The sequence below is a fragment of the Aquarana catesbeiana genome, linkage group LG01, assembly GCF_042186555.1.
Source record: "Aquarana catesbeiana isolate 2022-GZ linkage group LG01, ASM4218655v1, whole genome shotgun sequence".
Lineage (NCBI taxonomy): Eukaryota > Metazoa > Chordata > Amphibia > Anura > Ranidae > Aquarana > Aquarana catesbeiana.
Window position 1 is genome coordinate 779,199,285 of NC_133324.1, and position 18,284 is coordinate 779,217,568.

At 44.8% G+C, this 18,284-nt stretch overlaps 1 protein-coding gene across 1 annotated transcript in view; it reads right to left on the bottom strand.

Moving 5' to 3' along the window:
- GLRA3 (glycine receptor alpha 3) overlaps positions 1–18,284 on the bottom strand; it is a 503,536-nt gene that overhangs the window by 324,043 nt on the left and 161,209 nt on the right. Inside the window, exon 2 of the mRNA XM_073606537.1 lies at positions 14,684–14,811. Coding sequence (XP_073462638.1) covers positions 14,684–14,811 — 128 coding nt within the window. The remainder of the gene's footprint in view (positions 1–14,683; positions 14,812–18,284) is intronic.

An 18,284-nucleotide genomic window follows, 5' to 3' on the forward strand; every position in this document is an offset into this window, starting at 1 on the left:
ATATAATACTTCACAGCAGGGCCCGTTCCAGGGCCCACCAAGTGTAACTGTGAGGACTTATGCCCTATACACACGATTGGACATTGATCGGACATTCCGACAACAAAATCCATCGGATTTTTTCCAATGGATTTTGGGCCAAACTTGTCTTGCATACACATGGTCGCACAAAGTTGTCGGAAAATCCGATCGTTCTGAACGCTGTGACGTAAAACACGTATGTCGGGACTATAAACGGGGCAGTAGCCAAAAGCTTTCATCTCTTAATTTATTCTGAGCATGCATGGCACTTTGTGCATCGGATTTGGGTACACACGATCGGAATTTAAATGATTGGATTTTGTTGTCGGAAAATTTTATATCCTGCTCTCAAACTTTGTTTGTCTGAAATTCCGACGGAAAAAGTCAGATGGAGCCCACACATGATCGGAATTTCCGACAACATAATCCGATCACACTTTTTCCATCGGAAAATCCGACCGTGTGTACAGGGCATTACAGTGTTATGGCACCAGCACCGCCACCACCAAAGGCCCAATTTTTCTGCCCCTGTTCAACAATGGCATGTAATTACAATTCTCGACTCCTACTTGCAAACGGAAGGAGACAACAGGAAGTGAGATGAAATCTATCCCTAGGAAGGGAAATTTTCTCCTGTAAGAGTTAATATGGGAAAAGTGTGTCTCTTCTTCACTGATGCTTTATCACCAATCATTGTTTCACTAAAAAACCCAAATTTTCAAAAAACATTTGTCATTGGGATAGAAAGTGAGGTGAAATCTTCTGAAGAGGTGTACAGACAGCAAAACAAATGTTACAGGGGTGATAACCCTTCCCTATGTTTTCCAAAAAGCTTAAAAATAGATTTTTGGACTGGAGCTGCACTTTAAAAATGTATCAGTTCAAAATTACAAACAGATTCTACTTAACAACAAACCTACAGTCCCTGTCTTGTTTGCACCGCCTGTATACTGCTGTTCAGAGTATATAGGGCCTGGGGGCCCCACGCCTTTCCTTTCTTTAATTTGGGTGCAGGGTTCCCCCTAATATCCATACAAGACCCAAAGGGCCTGGCAATGGACTGGGGGGGTACCCATGCCGTTTGTCTTACTGATTTTCATCCATATTGCCGGGACCCGACATTACATTAAAGCTGCAAGCACTCTTAAATGACTTTTATTCCTTTAAAAATGACATTTTGTGCAGGGACTGTTCTAAGCAAGCAAAACACGCGCCACTTTACAGGCATACTATAGACATCCCCCAGGTACGATATTTAAAGGAATATTTCACTTTTATTTTTTCACTTTAAGCATCATTAAAATCACTGCTCCCGAAAAAACTGCCGTTTTTTAAACTTTTTTTTGCATTGATACATGTCCCCTGGGGCAGGACCCGGGTCCCCAAACCCTTTTTAGGACCATAACTTGCATATTAACCTTTAAAATTAGCACTTTTGATTTCGAACGTCCCACAGACTTTAATGGGGTTCTAAAGTTCGCATGAACTTTCGGTCCATTCGCAGGTTCTGGTGTGAACCGAACTGGGGGGTGTTTGGCTCATCCCTACTACTGAATAAACCTCTAGCTCAACTCTAAAGAAGTACTGTTTGTATTGCTCCTTGCAACCAAACTTATCATAATGTTTAACTTTCTAATTTATTCTGGAAATATGAAGAATATGAATGAGGGTAAAATCCAATTAGATATTTAAAATAGTTCATCTTTCAGATACTTTCAGTCATCTGGCTGTGAGACATTATTTAATACAACACTTATTAAATCTTTTACTATAAAGAAATCCCAATCTAAACAGTGCCCAGACTTACAAAGCATTATTGCAATGTCTGCTGCTTGCCCTTTTTTAGGTGTCAAGGAAAATTAATTTCATTGTTAAACTATTTAATATGCATGAGGATAAAGCAATAAAATAAGTGAGTGCTGTTATAATGTGATGCTCAGAGATTACTGAGAATATTAGCGGTGGCAACAATGGCAGCATTATTTTCTAATCTTCATTATAAAACCTCAAACACAACTGACTTTCATTCTGTGGTCATTTGCAGAGGTACATCACATCCTTTTCAAAGACGATTGGACAGCTTATTTAGATTTATAGCCTCATATAAGTTATACTTTTTTTTAAAACAACCCATATGCAAAATTAATTAAAACTAATCTATAAGATATGCACTGCATTGTAATGCTGCCATTCTTCTGCTGTGAAGATCAGAAACTTAAGAAATTTTGAATACTAGTACTAGTAATACTGGTAAATATAATGTACAGATGAAGTAGCTTACTAAGTTCCTTACTTGCATTTTCTATAATTCTGTAGTGAGCAGTGGGCTGTAGTCAACCTAACTATACTACACCAGGAGTCATTCTCTAAACATAGAGTGTATTTAATCTCTCAAATTATTTGAGCTTGTTCCAGCAGGGGGTGCTCGAGTGATACGTTTTCTCATCTGAACATAGAAAGCACATCAACTGAATAAAATTAATTAGCCACTCCCATTCAGTCTGCACAGTCTAACAAAGAGCTATTCCGTCAGATTACAAACAGGTAGGAATCTGTAAAATTCTTGCAATGTACATAAATCACTAAGAGTTGATTGTTTTTTTCTCAACAAAACTGGAGTTACATTTTACCACTTGCCGACCATGCTATAGCCGAATGAGGCTACAGCATGGCTGGCTAGTTCTGAGATGTAGTCATATGGTCGTGTCCCATGCTCACGCTTCTCGTGTGCCCCCTGGGGCATGCATCTGGAAGTGCCCATGATCGCTGGATCCTCGGGACCCAGCGCATCATGGATTGAGGTAAAGGGTCAATCACAGCAGCCCTTTTCCATGTGATCACCTTGTCCAATGATGGAGCAATCACTTTATCAACAAACGGGATCATGCACTATTCAGCTCACGTGTTTCTCTCTCCTCTCTAGTTGCACACTGTATCTGTGTATGGAGAGGAGAGAGAGACACTGCAGCAGCCTGAGTTGGCATGATCCAGTGTGCCCATCAGTGTCACTATAGTTCCATCAGTGCCACTACAGTGCTCATCAGTGCCATCAGTGCTTGTTAGTGCCACTACAGTGCCATTAGTGCCATTACAGTGTTCATCAGTGCCATCAGTGCTATTACAGTGCTCATCAGTGCTTGTTAGTGCCACTACAGTGCCATTAGTGCCATTACAGTGTTCATCAGTGCCATCAGTGCCACTACAGTGCTCATCAGTGCTTGTTAGTGCCACTACAGTGCCATTAGTGCCATTACAGTGTTCATCAGTGCCACTACAGTGCTCTTCAGTGCCCTTTAGTGCCACTACAGTGCCTTTCAGTGCCACTACAGTGCCCATAAGTTATACCCTAGTGCCCATATGTGCCCACCCTAGTGCTCATCAGTGCCCTATGGTGCCACTACAGTGTGGACATGTGCAATTCGTTTCGTTCCAAATTAGTTTTTTAACACATTTTGACAATTTGGAAATATCCAAATTAACGAAAACCCGTTTAACACATTTTTCTGAATATTTGTAAATTCGAATATTCAAAAATTCGTAAATGCGAAAATTCAGAAATTTTTAATTCGAAAATCCGTAAATTTGGAAGTTCTGAAATTCTGAAATTCGAAATTCGAAATTCAAAAATCCGGAATTTTGGAAATTCAAAGATTCGAAAATTCAGAGATTCGGAAAATCGGAAATTCGAAATCCAAAAATCTGAAAATTCAGAAATCTGAAAATTCAAAAATCCGAAAATCCGAAAATAAGAATGGAAATTCTAAAGAACGAAAATCCAAAAATAAGAACCAAAATCAGAGAATTTGAAAACCCGAAAATTCAAAAATCTGAAATAAAAACTAATAATAACTTAACTATTACTATTAAATTATATGTATTATGCCCTGTACACACGGTCGGACATTGATCGGACATTCTGACAACAAAATCCATGGATTTTTTCTGACGGATGTTAGCTCAAACTTGTCTTGCATACACACGGTCACACAAAGTTGTCGGAAAATCCGATCGTTCTAAACGCGGTGACGTAAAACAAGTACGTCGGGACTATAAATGGGGCAGTAGCCAATAGCTTTCATCTCTTAATTTATTCTGAGCATGCGTGGCACTGTGCGTCGGATTTGTGTATACACGATCGGAATTTCCGATGGATTTTGTGGTCGGAAAATTTTATAGCAAGCTCTCAAACTTTGTGTGTCGGAAATTCCGATGGAAAATGTGTGCTGAAGTCCACACGGTTGGAATTTCCAACAACAAGGTCCTATCACACATTTTCCGTCGGAAAATCCGACCGTGTGTACAGGGCATAAGAATTACCTTTCAAATTTGGCTGTTAGTGAACATAACGAATACAAATTTATGCGAAGTCACAAATTATTTGAAATAACGAATGCCGTGTCTAAACAAATGGGACGTAACAAATTAATAATAATAAAAAATAATAGTAATAATAAAAACTTTTTATTATTATTATTATTTATTATTCATTTGTTACATTCAATTTGTTTAGCTGCGGCATTCGTTATTTCAGATAATTCGTAACTTCGGATAAATTAGTATTCGTTTACGTTCACTAACAGCCAAATTTGAAAGGAAATTCCAATACCTATAATTTAATAGTTAGTTAATATTAGTTAGCCATTATTTCTTATTTTCGAATTTTCGGGTTTTCAAATTTCCAAATTTTTGAATTTCTGGAATTTTGAATTTCAAATTTACAAAAACACGAATTTTCAAATTTACGAATTTACAAATTTCGATCATAACGAATGACCCAAAAAAAAAAAAAAAAAGAATGAAACGAAAACAAACTAATTTTTTGGCAGTGCACATGTCTACTACAGTGCTCATCACTGCCCTACGATGCCACTACAGTGTTCATCAGTGCCACTACATTGCTCATCAGTGCCGTACGGTACCACTAGCGTGCTCATCAGTGCCCTACGGTACCACTACGGTGCTCATCAGTGCCCTATAGTTCAACTACAGTGCTCACCACTGCCCTATGGTGCTACTACAGTGCTCTTTAGTGCCCTACAGTGCCACTACAGTGCTCATCAGTGCCACTACAGCGGGGGTCAGCAAACCGTCCATCGCGGTCCACCTGTGGACTGCCGGCAGGTGACAGGTGGACTGCAAACAGGTTCCTGCACCGCCATCCTCTGCCTTCTATGTGTGCCAATCCTTGTCTCACCAGGCTTCCCTGCCAGCCTCCAGCCTCCTCCACGGCTGTGCTGCACCATCTATGTCCCGGTGTTTCTCATTCCCTCCTGCCTCCATCCTCCTCTGCCGCTGTGATCAGTGAACAGCTGAGACCAGGAGGAAGCACAGCTCAGGATGGAGGGTGGGAGGAGGAGCTTGCCAAACAAACTTTTTATGTTAAAACGCTGTTGATTAGTTGCTAGCACACAGGGTGGTCCTAAGCAACCAATTACCAGCTTGCTAATATGAAAAGTCACTCTGCCAACTCCCGCCTCTCTGTCCAGAACTGTGCTGCCTCCCGGTCTCCGCTGTGGAAACAGGTAGAACACTGTGCTATGGGAGAGAAGGGAAGGGGGGTTACTGCTATAGGGAAAAAGGGGGGGGCAGAAGACACACCGCTGTGTGTGGGTGTGTGTGGGGGGAGGGTGATGTGAAGGGGCAGAGGACACGGTTATGGGCAGGGTCACCCCCATACCAGCGTCCTCTACCACCCTTCACATCACCCCCCATCCCTGCATTCTGACCACAACACACTCCTGAACCCTGCATTCTGACCGCAACGCACTCCTGAACCCTGCATTCTGACTGCAACGCACTCCTGAACCCTGCATTCTGACTGCAACGCACCCCTGAACCCTGAATTCTGACTGCAACACACTCCTGAACCCTGCATTCTGACCACAACGCACTCCTGAACCCTGCATTCTGACCGCAACGCACTCCTGATCCCTGCATTCTGACCGCAGCACACTCCTGAACCCTGCATTCTGACTGCAACACACTCCTGAACCCTGCATTCTGACTGCAATGCACTCCTGATCCCTGCATTCTGACCGCAATGCACTCCTAAACCCTGCATTCTGACTGCAATGCACTCCTGGACCCTGCATTCTGACCGCAACGCACTCCTGATCCCTGCATTCTGATCGCAAAGCACTCCTGAACCCTGCATTCTGACTGCAACGCACTCCTGAATCCTGCATTCTGACCGCAATGCACTCCTGCATTCTGACTGCAACGCACTCCTGATCCCTGCATTCTGACCGCAACGCACTCCTGAACCCTGAATTCTGACTGTAACGCCCTCCTGAACCCTGCATTCTGACCGCAACGCACTCCTGATCCCTGCATTCTGACCGCAATGCATTCCTTATCCCTGCATTCTGAACGCAACGCACTCCTGAACCTTGCATTCTGATGGCAAGTCACTCTGCCAACTCCCGCCTCTCTGTCCAGAACTTTGCTGCCTCCCGGTCTCCGCTGTTGAAACAGGTAGAACACTGTGCTATGGGAGAGAAGGGAAGAGGGGTTACTGCTATAGGGGAAAAGGGGGGGGGCAGAAGACACACCGCTGTGTGTGGGTGTGTGTGGGGGGAGGGTGATGTGAAAGGGCAGAGGACACGGTTATGGGCAGGGTCACCCCCATACCAGCGTCCTCTACCACCCTTCACATCACCCCCCATCCCTGCATTCTGACCGCAATGCACTCCTGAACCCTGCATTCTGACCGCAACGCACTCCTGAACCCTGCATTCTGACCGCAACACACTCCTGAACCCTGCATTCTGACTGCAAAGCACTCCTGAACCCTGCATTCTGACTGCAACGCACCCCTGAACCCTGCATTCTGACCGCAACACACTCCTGAACCCTGCATTCTGACCGCAACACACTCCTAAACCCTGCGTTCTGACTGCAATGCACTCCTGGACCCTGCATTCTGAATGCAACACACTCCTGAACCCTGCATTCTGACCACAATGCACTCCTAAACCCTGCATTCTGACTGCAATGCACTCCTGGACCCTGCATTCTGACCGCAACGCACTCCTGATCCCTGCATTCTGACCGCAATGCACTCCTGAACCCTGCATTCTGAGCATAACGCACTCCTGATCCCTGCATTCTGAGCGTAATTCACTGGTGAACCCTGCATTCTCTGCATAACACATTCCTAAACCCTGCACTCTCTTGTAATACTCAGTGCCCTACAATGTCATCAGTGAGTGCTCATCAGTGCCACTACAGTGCTCATAAGTGCCACTACAGTGCCCTATTAGTGCTCATCAGTGCCACTATGCACATCAGTGCCCATCAGTGAGTGCTCATCAGTGCCACCCTATCAGTGGATCCTTATCAGTGCTGTCAGTGCCATTAAAATGTGTAAAAATGCGTAAACAAATGTGTAAAAAAAATGTGTTTTCATTTTCTTTCCACATTTTCCAAAAACTTGCAGAAAAAAGAAGTTCAAAAGACTCATTATGCCTCATAGAATATATGTTGGGGTGTTTGCTGTCCAAAATTGGGTCATTTTGTGTGCGTTTCCATTGTCCTGGTGCTCCAGGGCCTTCAAAAGTGTAATAGGTAGTCAATAAATTAGATGTGTAATTTATTTTCCTAGGACACCTGACGGTGCTCCCCACATGTTGAGCCTCTCTATGTGGCCAGGCTGTGTAAAAGTCTCACACATGTGATATGGCCATACTCAGGAGAAGTAGCAGAATGTATTTTGGGGTGTAATTTTTGGTATTTACATGCTGTGTGTTAGAAATATTGTATAAATGGACAGCTTGGCATAAAAACAAATGTGTTTTCATTTTCTTTCCACATTTTCCAAAAACTTGTGGAAAAAAAATACATATTCAAAAGACTCATTATGCCTCAAAGAATATACATTGGGGTGTTTGCTTTCCAAATGGGGTCATTTTGTGGGAATTTACATTGTCCTGGTGCTCCAGGGCCTTCAAAAGTGTACTAGGTAGTCAAGAAATTAGATCTGTAATTTACAGTATCTCACAAAAGTTAGTACACCCCCTCACATTTTTGTAAATATTTTATTATATCTTTTCATGTGACAACACTGAAGAAATGACACTTTGCTACAATGTAAAATAGTGAGTTTACAGCTTGCATAATAGTGTAAATTTGCTGTCCCCTGCTGGCAACAAAAGTGAGTACACCCCTAATGCCGCGTACACACGAGCGGACTTTCTATCCTACTTGGTCCGGCACACTTTCCGACGGACTTTGTCCGCCAGGTGCGCCGGACTTTAAAACGGACGGACTTGCCCACACACGCCGGGACTTTCCGGCGGGCTAAGTCCGCCCGTCTTTCCGACGGACTTTCGCCGGAGTTCCGGCGGACTTTCAGAATGAACGGACTTGCCCACACACGGACAAGTCCGTTCATTTTGAACGTGACTCAGGTGCGACGGGACTAGAGAAGGATGTCAATCTTGCCGCTTTTATCGGCGAGATTGACACCTTGCTAGCCCCGTCGCGGGGCATACCAGGCCCTTAGGTCTGGTATGGATTATAAAGGGGAACCCCGCTACGCCGAAAAAACGGCGTGGGGTCCCCCTAAAATCCATACCAGACCCCGATCCGAGCACGCAGCCTGGCCGGTCAGGAAAGGGGGTGGGGACGAGCGAGCGCCCCCCCCCCTCCTGAACCGTACCAGGCCGCATGCCCTCAACATGGGGGGTGGGTGCTTTGGGGGAGGGGGGCGCCCTGCGCCCCCCCCCCAAAGCACCTTGTCCCCATGTTGATGAGGACAAGGGCCTCTTCCCGACAACCCTGGCCGTTGGTTGTCGGGGTCTGCGGGCGGGGGCTTATCGGAATCTGGGAGCCCCCATTAATAAGGGGGCCCCCAGATCCCGGCCCCCCACCCTATGTAAATGAGTATGGGGTACATGGTACCCCTACCCATTTACCTAGGAAAAAAGTGTAAGTAATAAAACACACTACACAGGTTTTTAAAATATTTTATTAAACAGCTCCGGGGGGGGGATCTTCCTCCGGCTTCGGGGGTCTTCTTCCGGCTTCGGGGGTCCCTCCGCTTCATCTTCTCCCGGCGTCCGGTTGGTTCTTCTCCGCTCTCCGGCCTCTTCTCCCGGTGTCGCAGGTCTTCGGCCGGCCCCTCCGCTCTCTTCATGTAGCTCTATTGCGAGCGGAGGTCCGGACTTCTGGGCTTCTTGGCTTCTTGGCTTCTTGGCTTCTCTTCTCTTCTCTTCCCCCAGATGTTGACACGACGCTCTCTCCGGCTGGACTGGTCTCTGAGGGCTGCGTTGTGACTTATATAGGCGGAGACCCCGCCCCCATATGATGTCACAGTCCCTGGGCATGCTGGGACTGTGACGTTTTAGGGGGCGTGGTCGACCACGCCCCCTAAAACGTCACAGTCCCAGCATGCCCAGGGACTGTGACATCATATGGGGGCGGGGTCTCCGCCTATATAAGTCACAACGCAGCCCTCAGAGACCAGTCCAGCCGGAGAGAGCGTCGTGTCAACATCTGGGGGAAGAGAAGAGAAGAGAAGCCAAGAAGCCAAGAAGCCAAGAAGCCCAGAAGTCCGGACCTCCGCTCGCAATAGAGCTACATGAAGAGAGCGGAGGGGCCGGCCGAAGACCTGCGACACCGGGAGAAGAGGCCGGAGAGCGGAGAAGAACCAACCGGACGCCGGGAGAAGATGAAGCGGAGGGACCCCCGAAGCCGGAAGAAGACCCCCAAAGCCGGAGGAAGATCCCCCCCCCGGAGCTGTTTAATAAAATATTTTAAAAACCTGTGTAGTGTGTTTTATTACTTACACTTTTTTCCTAGGTAAATGGGTAGGGGTACCATGTACCCCATACTCATTTACATAGGGTGGGGGGCCGGGATCTGGGGGCCCCCTTATTAAAGGGGGCTCCCAGATTCCGATAAGCCCCCGCCCGCAGACCCCGACAACCAACGGCCAGGGTTGTCGGGAAGAGGCCCTTGTCCTCATCAACATGGGGACAAGGTGCTTTGGGGGGGGGGGCGCAGGGCGCCCCCCTCCCCCAAAGCACCCACCCCCCATGTTGAGGGCATGCGGCCTGGTACGGTTCAGGAGGGGGGGGGGGGGCGCTCGCTCGTCCCCACCCCCTTTCCTGACCGGCCAGGCTGCGTGCTCGGATCGGGGTCTGGTATGGATTTTAGGGGGACCCCACGCCGTTTTTTCGGCGTAGCGGGGTTCCCCTTTATAATCCATACCAGACCTAAGGGCCTGGTATGCCCCGCGCTCGCCGCAATAGGAAGATTTGTTTTTCCTATTGCAGCGAGCGCGAGATGCAATACCATCCCCTCGTGTCGTATTTGGTCTGTCGGACCAGCCTACACACGAGCGGGCTTTCCGTCGGACCAGCACACACACGAGCGGACTTTCCGCCCGAAACTGAGTCCGACGGAAAGATTTCAAACATGTTTAAAATCTAGGTCCGGCGGGCTTTTGGGAAGAAGTCCGCCGGAAAAGTCCGCCGCCGCCCACACACGGGCGGATTGTCCGGCACACTCTGGTCCGCCGGACCAAGTATGCCGGAAAGTCCGACCGTGTGTACGCGGCATTAGTGAAAATATTTAAATTGGGCCCAAAATGTCAACATTTTGTGTGGCCACCATTATTTTCCAGCACTGCCTTAACCCTCTTGGGCATGGAGTTCACCAGAGCTTCACAGGTTGCCACTGGAGTCCTCTTCCACTGCTCCATGATAACATCACAGAGCTGGTGGATGTTAGAGACCTTGCACTCCTCCACCTTCCTTTTGAGGATGCTCAATAGGGTTTAGGTTTGGAGACATGCTTGACCAGTCCATCACCTTTACCCTCAGCTTCTTTAGCAAGGCAGTGGTCGTCTTGGAGGTGTGTTTGTGTTCATTATCATGTTGGAATACTGCCCTGCGGCCCAGTCTCCCAAGGGAGGGGATCATGCTCTGCTTCAGTATGTCACAGTACGTGTTGGCATTCATGGTTCCATCAATGAACTATAGCTCCCAGTGCTGGCAGCACTCATGCAGCCCCAGACCATGATACTTCCACCACCATGCTTGACTGTAGGCAAGACACACTTGTCTTTGTACTCCTCACCTGGTTGCTGCCACGCACGCTTGACACCATCTGAACCAAATACATTTATCTTGGTCTCATCAGACCACAGGACATGGTACCAGTAATCCATGTCCTTAGCCTGCTTGTCTTCAGCAAACTGCTTGCGGGCTTTCTTGTGCATCATCTTTAGAAGAGGCTTCCTTCTGGGATGACAGCCATGCAGGCCAATTTGATGCAATGTGCAGCGTATGGTCTGAGCACTGACAGGTTGACCCCCCCACCCCTTCAACCTCTGCATCAATGCTGGCAGCACTCATATGTCTATTTCCCAAAGACAACTGGATAGGACGCTGAACACATGCACTCAACTTCTTGAATCAACCATGTCAAGGCCTGTTCCGAGTGGAACATGTCCTGTTAAACTGCTGTATGGTCTTGGTCACTGTGCTGCAGGTCAGTTTCAGGGTCTTGGCAATTTTCTTATAGCTTAGGCCATCTTTATGTAGAGCAACAATTCTTTTTTTTCAGATCTTTAGAGAGTTCTTTGCCATGAGGTGCCATGTTTAACTTCCAGTGACCAGTATAAGAGACTGAGAGTGATAACACCAAATTTAACACACCTGCTCCCTATTCACACCTGAGACCTTGTAACACTAACGAGTCACGTGACACTGGGGAGGGAAAATGGCTAATCTGGCCCAATTTGGACAATGTTTTGTTATATATGTTCAATATGGGCATAAAAAAAAACAAAAAACTGTTTATTATGTCAGAATTTCAGGGCTTCCCTGTCTTTTTCCTATGTTATTCCAAGGAATGTAATTATCCCTCCTAGTTGTTATCTTCAGACTACAGAATGATTACACTCTATATTGTGTAGAAAAGGACAGGGGTGGGTATCAGTGGTTTAGCAAAGGACAACTGTGCAGGTCTGACACCACCAAAATGCTGTGTATTATCAACCAACAATAGGACTTAGTAGCTGAAGACATTTCTGACTGGTCAACAGCCACTTTTAGGAGCATCAGGCATTTTTTTTGCAGCTTAAAAACGCATCTCTATGTTATTCTATGGCCTCATGCACACACAGGCTTTTAGGAGCTGTAAGTGGCATAGGCATTTTGAAGCTGCAAAAAAAAACAGGGACAGCACATTCTGAAGACCAGTGTTACAGCTGTAAAAATGTCTGATGCTGTTAAACGCGGCTTAACACTGGATACAGTGTTAAGCCGCGTCAAACTTTTTTTTTTTTGGGCGTGTCAAAATCAATGGTTCCCTTTGAGAGCCATCTTAACTGATCCGACTTTCAGCTCATTGATTTGAATAGAAAACGCATCCAAGTCAGATCATCATTATCCGACTTGTTGCATGTGACTTGCGTTCTGAGGATTTTGAAGGGGAACCCCACGCCAAATTAAAAATAAAAAAATTCTCCCCCTAGATCCATACCAGGCCCTTTGAGTCTGGTATGGATCTTGAAAGGGAACCCTACGCCAAAATGAAAAATTTTAAAACGGCGTGGGGTCCCCTCCAGGATCCATACCAGACCCTTATCCAAGCATGCAGCCCGGCAGGTTGGGAAATGGGGGGGAGATGACATCACTACGAGACTTTGCCACTTGTGACAGCACATTCTGGCACAAGGGGCGGAGTCTCATAGTGACATCACTGGATGGCCATGCCCCATGGCTATATAAGTACCGGCAGAGAACAGAGCTGGCACAATGACAGGAGCCAGTATCGGAGAAAGAGGGAAAAGACTTAAGGAAGAACACATCACTGGAGGGAGAAGAGCAGAGGAAGAACACTGGAGGAAGAACACACCACTGGAGAAAGAAGATAGGAGAAAAAGCACACCACCGGAGGGAGAAGACCAGAGGAAGAAAAGCAGAGGAATAAGACATGTTGAAGATTTTTAATAAAGGACTTATGAAAACCGTCTCTTGCTTTTTAATTACACTTTACTGCCTTCTTTTGGGGTGATTGGGTAGGAGTACAATGTACCCCATACTTATTCACATAGGGGGGCTGGGATCTGGGGGCCCCTTGTTAAAGGGGGCTTCCAGATTCAGATAAGCCCCCTGCCCACAGACCCCCACAATCACCGGCCAGGATTGTTGGGAAAAGGCCCTTGTCTCCATCGATATAGGGACAAGGTGCTTTGGGCTGGGGGGCATAGAGCCCCCCTGCCCCAAAAAACCCACCCCCCCATGTTGAGGGCATGTGGCCTGGTATGGTGCGGGGGGGGCGCTCATTCATCCCACCCCTTTCCTGACATGCAAGGCTACATGCTCGGATAAGGGTCTTGTATGGATTCTGGAGGAAAAAAATGGCGTGGGGTTTCCCCTCAAAATCCAAATCCTGGTGTGGTCTTGGGGGGCTGCTATGCCATTTTTTTTTTCATTTTGGCATGGGGTTACCCTTCAAGATACTCAGAGCACAAGTTTCATGCCACCAGTCGGATCATGATGACCTGACTTGGATGTGACCTTCATTCAAATCAATGGGCTGAAAGTCAGATCAGTTAAAATGGATCTCATAAGGAACCATTGATTTTGAATAGGGGCAGAGAAATGCTACTAAAAGCTAACGCGGCTAAATGCGCATTAACACCATTGCAAACAGCTACTAAAAGCACGTTTTTTACAGCCGCTTTTTCCTGGCCTCGATAATGGCTTTGCAGCTTGTTTTTTCTAACGCCCTGTGTGCATGAGGACTAAAAGGTAGTATGTTTTGCATGTTTATAGAAGTTATCGATATAAAACACCTAACTACCCCTAAAAGGAAATAATGCAAATGTTTATATTGAAGTTATTGAAGTAGTCTGCAGATGATTAACTCCAGTCTATTATATATTTAAAATGATATGGTGTGTGATAAAAAGGCCTTACACAGCTCAGCTTCCAGGATCTTTTTCAGCATGCATGTACTTTTCAAATATGAAGTCAAGAGCAGTTTAATAGTAAAAATTTGTTTTTAACTGCAATGCATTAATTAATTATTTTATGGTATGTTTTGTTCAACACAATTCCAATGTTTAGCATTTTTTTAGGCACGCATGTTCTTTAAGGTTAATGAAAACCATCATCTAAGGAGGTCAGTCTTGTCCGTACATAATGGCCTACTTAAGTAGGCCATTCCGTTTACAACAGGGAAAATATTATACTTTATGCAAAAATGTTCAGAACTTCTATTATCTGACTCTTTTAATACCTAAACCTCCACACACTATGCACTACAATAATTATACTACATTGACCATTGGCTTTAATTTCTAATTATACTATAGCAGTGTTTCCGATAGCATGGAATGTGTATAGTAACTGGTGAAATGTACAATCATTGTAGGTAGAACACTTCAGGATTTCAATGAACGTCTGTCTTGTGGGAGAATATGCAATTCTTTAGTGTCAGCAATTAGTGACAGATACCACAGGAACCTTTTCATAGAGTAGTATACTGTAGATTCCAGTGGACATTTTTGAGTTGGAAATGGCCTAACTTGATGCTAGTGGGTGGTCATTTATTAATCAATAGTGTAGATGAGTTTGGAAAATGGAATGGTTGTGTACAACTTGGCAAATATCATAGTACAAGGCAAAGCAGGAAACAAATTTACCCTTGAAATTAGGTCTTATTCTTGCATCATAACCAGATGTTCTTCCCATCAGTTTGTCCAGAAAATCAGATGGTGACATAGGTGGACTACGAGACCGAGCACTGTCTGTTTCTTTGGTAGCAACCAAACTGCAATGATAAACAGGGAGGAAACAATGTTAAATGACCTGTATCACAGAGACACAACTTTCAGAAAATGAATGGCAGATTATTCCATTGTATATATTTGCATGTTGACCTGAAAAGAAAAAATTAAAGGACAAGTATCGCCACAATTTTTTTGGCAATATGTCTTATGAGGGTCACAGGAGTACAGTTAGTTCTACACTCCTGTGACCAGTTTTCAGCCGACAGTGGGATAACACCCACTGTCGGCAGACATTTCAGAGCTGGTCCAGGATCGGAAAATATACTTTCTTCATAGTTGGGATCCGCCCAGATGCCTAGACCGGCAACTGGCTAAGCTTCTCAGCGAGCTGCTGAGAGGCTGAGCCAGCAGCTCCCATCCCCTCCACAGCCCAGAACTTCAGTGAGCTTTGGCGGGGAAGGACCAACAGCTGAGTGATCATTAGTGTTTGAATGCTCCGCTCTCCATCTTAAAGGCAGCGGGGGAAAGCTGCAACTGGGATTGGTGCTGCAGCCATCTGATTTTTTTTCTTTGAGATTCCCAAACTGAGACACTTCAAAAGTTATTTTGGTGGGCAATTTGGTATACAGAAGAAACTCTGTTTTGGTAAGAAATATAGTGGCATGAAATTAAAAAGATACGGTACATACATACTTATTATATAGGACATGTCCCCCTCCCGATATGCATTTTGCCATCCAAATAACTGAAGATAAAGCAAATATCCAAAATTACTCTATTATAGCAAAGATTATTTTGTAAGGCCACCCCACATGCCCATATGAAAGTGACATAAATTTGACCATCACTTGTTATGAGCAAGCAGTTTAAGTGTTAATATTGAGTCATGACGTGTGTCCACGGAAATCGGTAGATATATATATATATATATATATATATATATACACAGTATATGTGTGTGTGAATAGTAGGTACAGCAATTATGAAGATAACCAGTGCAGGGATACGCTGAAAACCCCTTATATATAACCAATTAAAAAGATATTCTTTCAATATTCTTCAATATAGTTTGTTTGGATTATGATCATTGAAAAAGAATATGGTTTGAACTTTGTGTACTTTTTATAATGAATATGTAGTGTCAATAATTTGAACACCTTACAGGAAAGGAACCTGTGATTGTATCAATGTATCAATGCACATAACCTTATGCCAATGTTTCTTAACTCCAGTCCTCCCCCAACAGGTCATGTTTTCAGGATTTCCCTCAGATGAAATGGCTGTAGTAATTACTAAGGCAGTAAAACTGATCAAATCACCTGTGCAAAATAATGTAAAGCCTGAAAACATGACCTGTTGGGGGTACTTGAGAACTGGAGTTGAGAAACATTGCCTTATGCAATATGTGAAAAGGGGCTGGTATTCATCAGAAACACTATTGTGATTGGTAAAAGTTTAAAGGGAGAAAATTAACATGGTGTGACAGTTAGTAAGACTTGTGATCTTGGTCTCTTTCTTGCTTACCATATTTGAGGTTTGAAAGAGAGAAAGAAATAGTGAGAGAAATAAAAAAAAAAACGGACTCCCATTATATACTGTTTGGTTTGTATTTCACTATCTGGTCTTGTAGCTCTTTTTCTCTTTCTCCTTTTCTCCCTCCTTACACAAGGAGGAAAACTGTCCCTGATTTGCAGGGACAGGCTTGCTTGCTGTGCCATGTAGCAGGTTGTTTCCTGGGATCACAGCATACCTCCAAACAGTTTCTGAATTCTCAGGCACTGGGAGTGAGCTCCACATCTCTCCAAGCAATGAATGAATGAATGATGTCATACTGGTGGGAGGAGTTTTAACAGTAAAGTCCCACTGTCCAATTACAGTGACCAGAAATGGTACTCTGCTTCTGAAATTTCGTCCACTAGGATCACATCATTTATTCATTTATTAGTAGAAAAGAGGCGGAACTTACTCCTTGAGGATAGGGCCATGCCTTGAATATATGGTAGCAGAGAAGAGGAGAGTTTAGTGTGGCAGGATGGATTTTATTGAATGCAGCTCAGAGGTGAGAACACTTCTCCTTCTTGTGCGCACTGTGGCCCCTAAGTACAGCAACCTACATCCCCTCACTGCTTTACATTGTAATTTATTATTATTAAAATGTACCTTTCCTGGGGGCGTGGCTAGCCAGCAGGAAAGATGGCCATGATTTGACACATTTCCTCTCCGCAGCGGGTGGCCAAAGCTCCTACCAGCCACACAGAGATTTGGTCTGAGTCGGGGTTGAGCTCCTGAGCTGCCATCCAGGAAGCACAAAGACTGTAACAAAGTGGGGAAATTCACGGATTTCTTTCCCCAGCCGCACCACTCCATTTGGATTGACTATTATCTTTTTTCAGCCTTACCTACTATGTAACTATGTAACTACAGTAACCAAGGTGGCGCTGGAATTCCGGCAGGCTCTGCACACGGCGTCTCCCCAGGGCATAGCTCAGCAGCACGGCACCATACTCAGTATAACCATAAAACTTGACACAGGCTACTCACATTCCTTCTCTCCCTCGTCCAGTCCAGCTAAGACAAAACAGAAGATGGATGCACTTTCAGCATCAGTACATGAGCTGCTTTGACTCATGACACCAGGGAGTTACAGGACTCCATCTTAGAATTTCCAACTGCTAATCAACCAGTGCTTGACACCACATTAAAAGAAATGCTGGTGTCGCTGCATACCACCCTGCACTCTGACATAATATCTGTGGCCAAGCAATTCAAATCTGAGGTTAACGCAGTAAACGAAAGAATCTCTCATTGAATTAAAATGGGGGAATTTGCATCCTCCTTTAATACCATGGTGGATGCTCACAATGACAGAGATGATGAGATGTAGTGGATCAGACTGGCTGACCTGGAGGACAGGTCAAGATGTAACAACTTCAAAATATGGGAATCCCAGAAAAAGTTAAAGCTCCTGAATTAAAGGCCTACTTTACTAACATCCTGAATGAAGCACTTCCAGATGCACGGCTGAAAGAATTGCTGATAGACCGCATCCATTGCCTGCCAAAGTCGAAACACATACCATGCCATCCAATCTAGCGTTATGTGTAAAAATATATATAAATATATAGTGCAAATCTCTAAAATAAATAAATCCTACATATAAATGAATAGTGCATAAAATGAAGAAATAAAACATGAAAAACTCTTCTTGTGATCAGTGTATCCACACAATTCCACCACAGTGATTGTTCATCCTCAAAAGGAGTGCACACCACCACCAGTAAAAATGCGCGCTTACCTCCCAGATGAGTCAAAACTCATATGCGGATCTCCTCACAAGCTCTTTGCTCTCACTTCCTCTTCCCAATCAATGGTGGGTAATCCAGATGGCTCTTTTCTTAATGGTAACTCAGCTCATTAACATCCAAAGAAACAAATCACCTCCCAGCTTGGCTCAAGATTCCATGAGTTCAGGACATGTATAATAATAAGTATAGAGACAATAGTGTTCTCCATC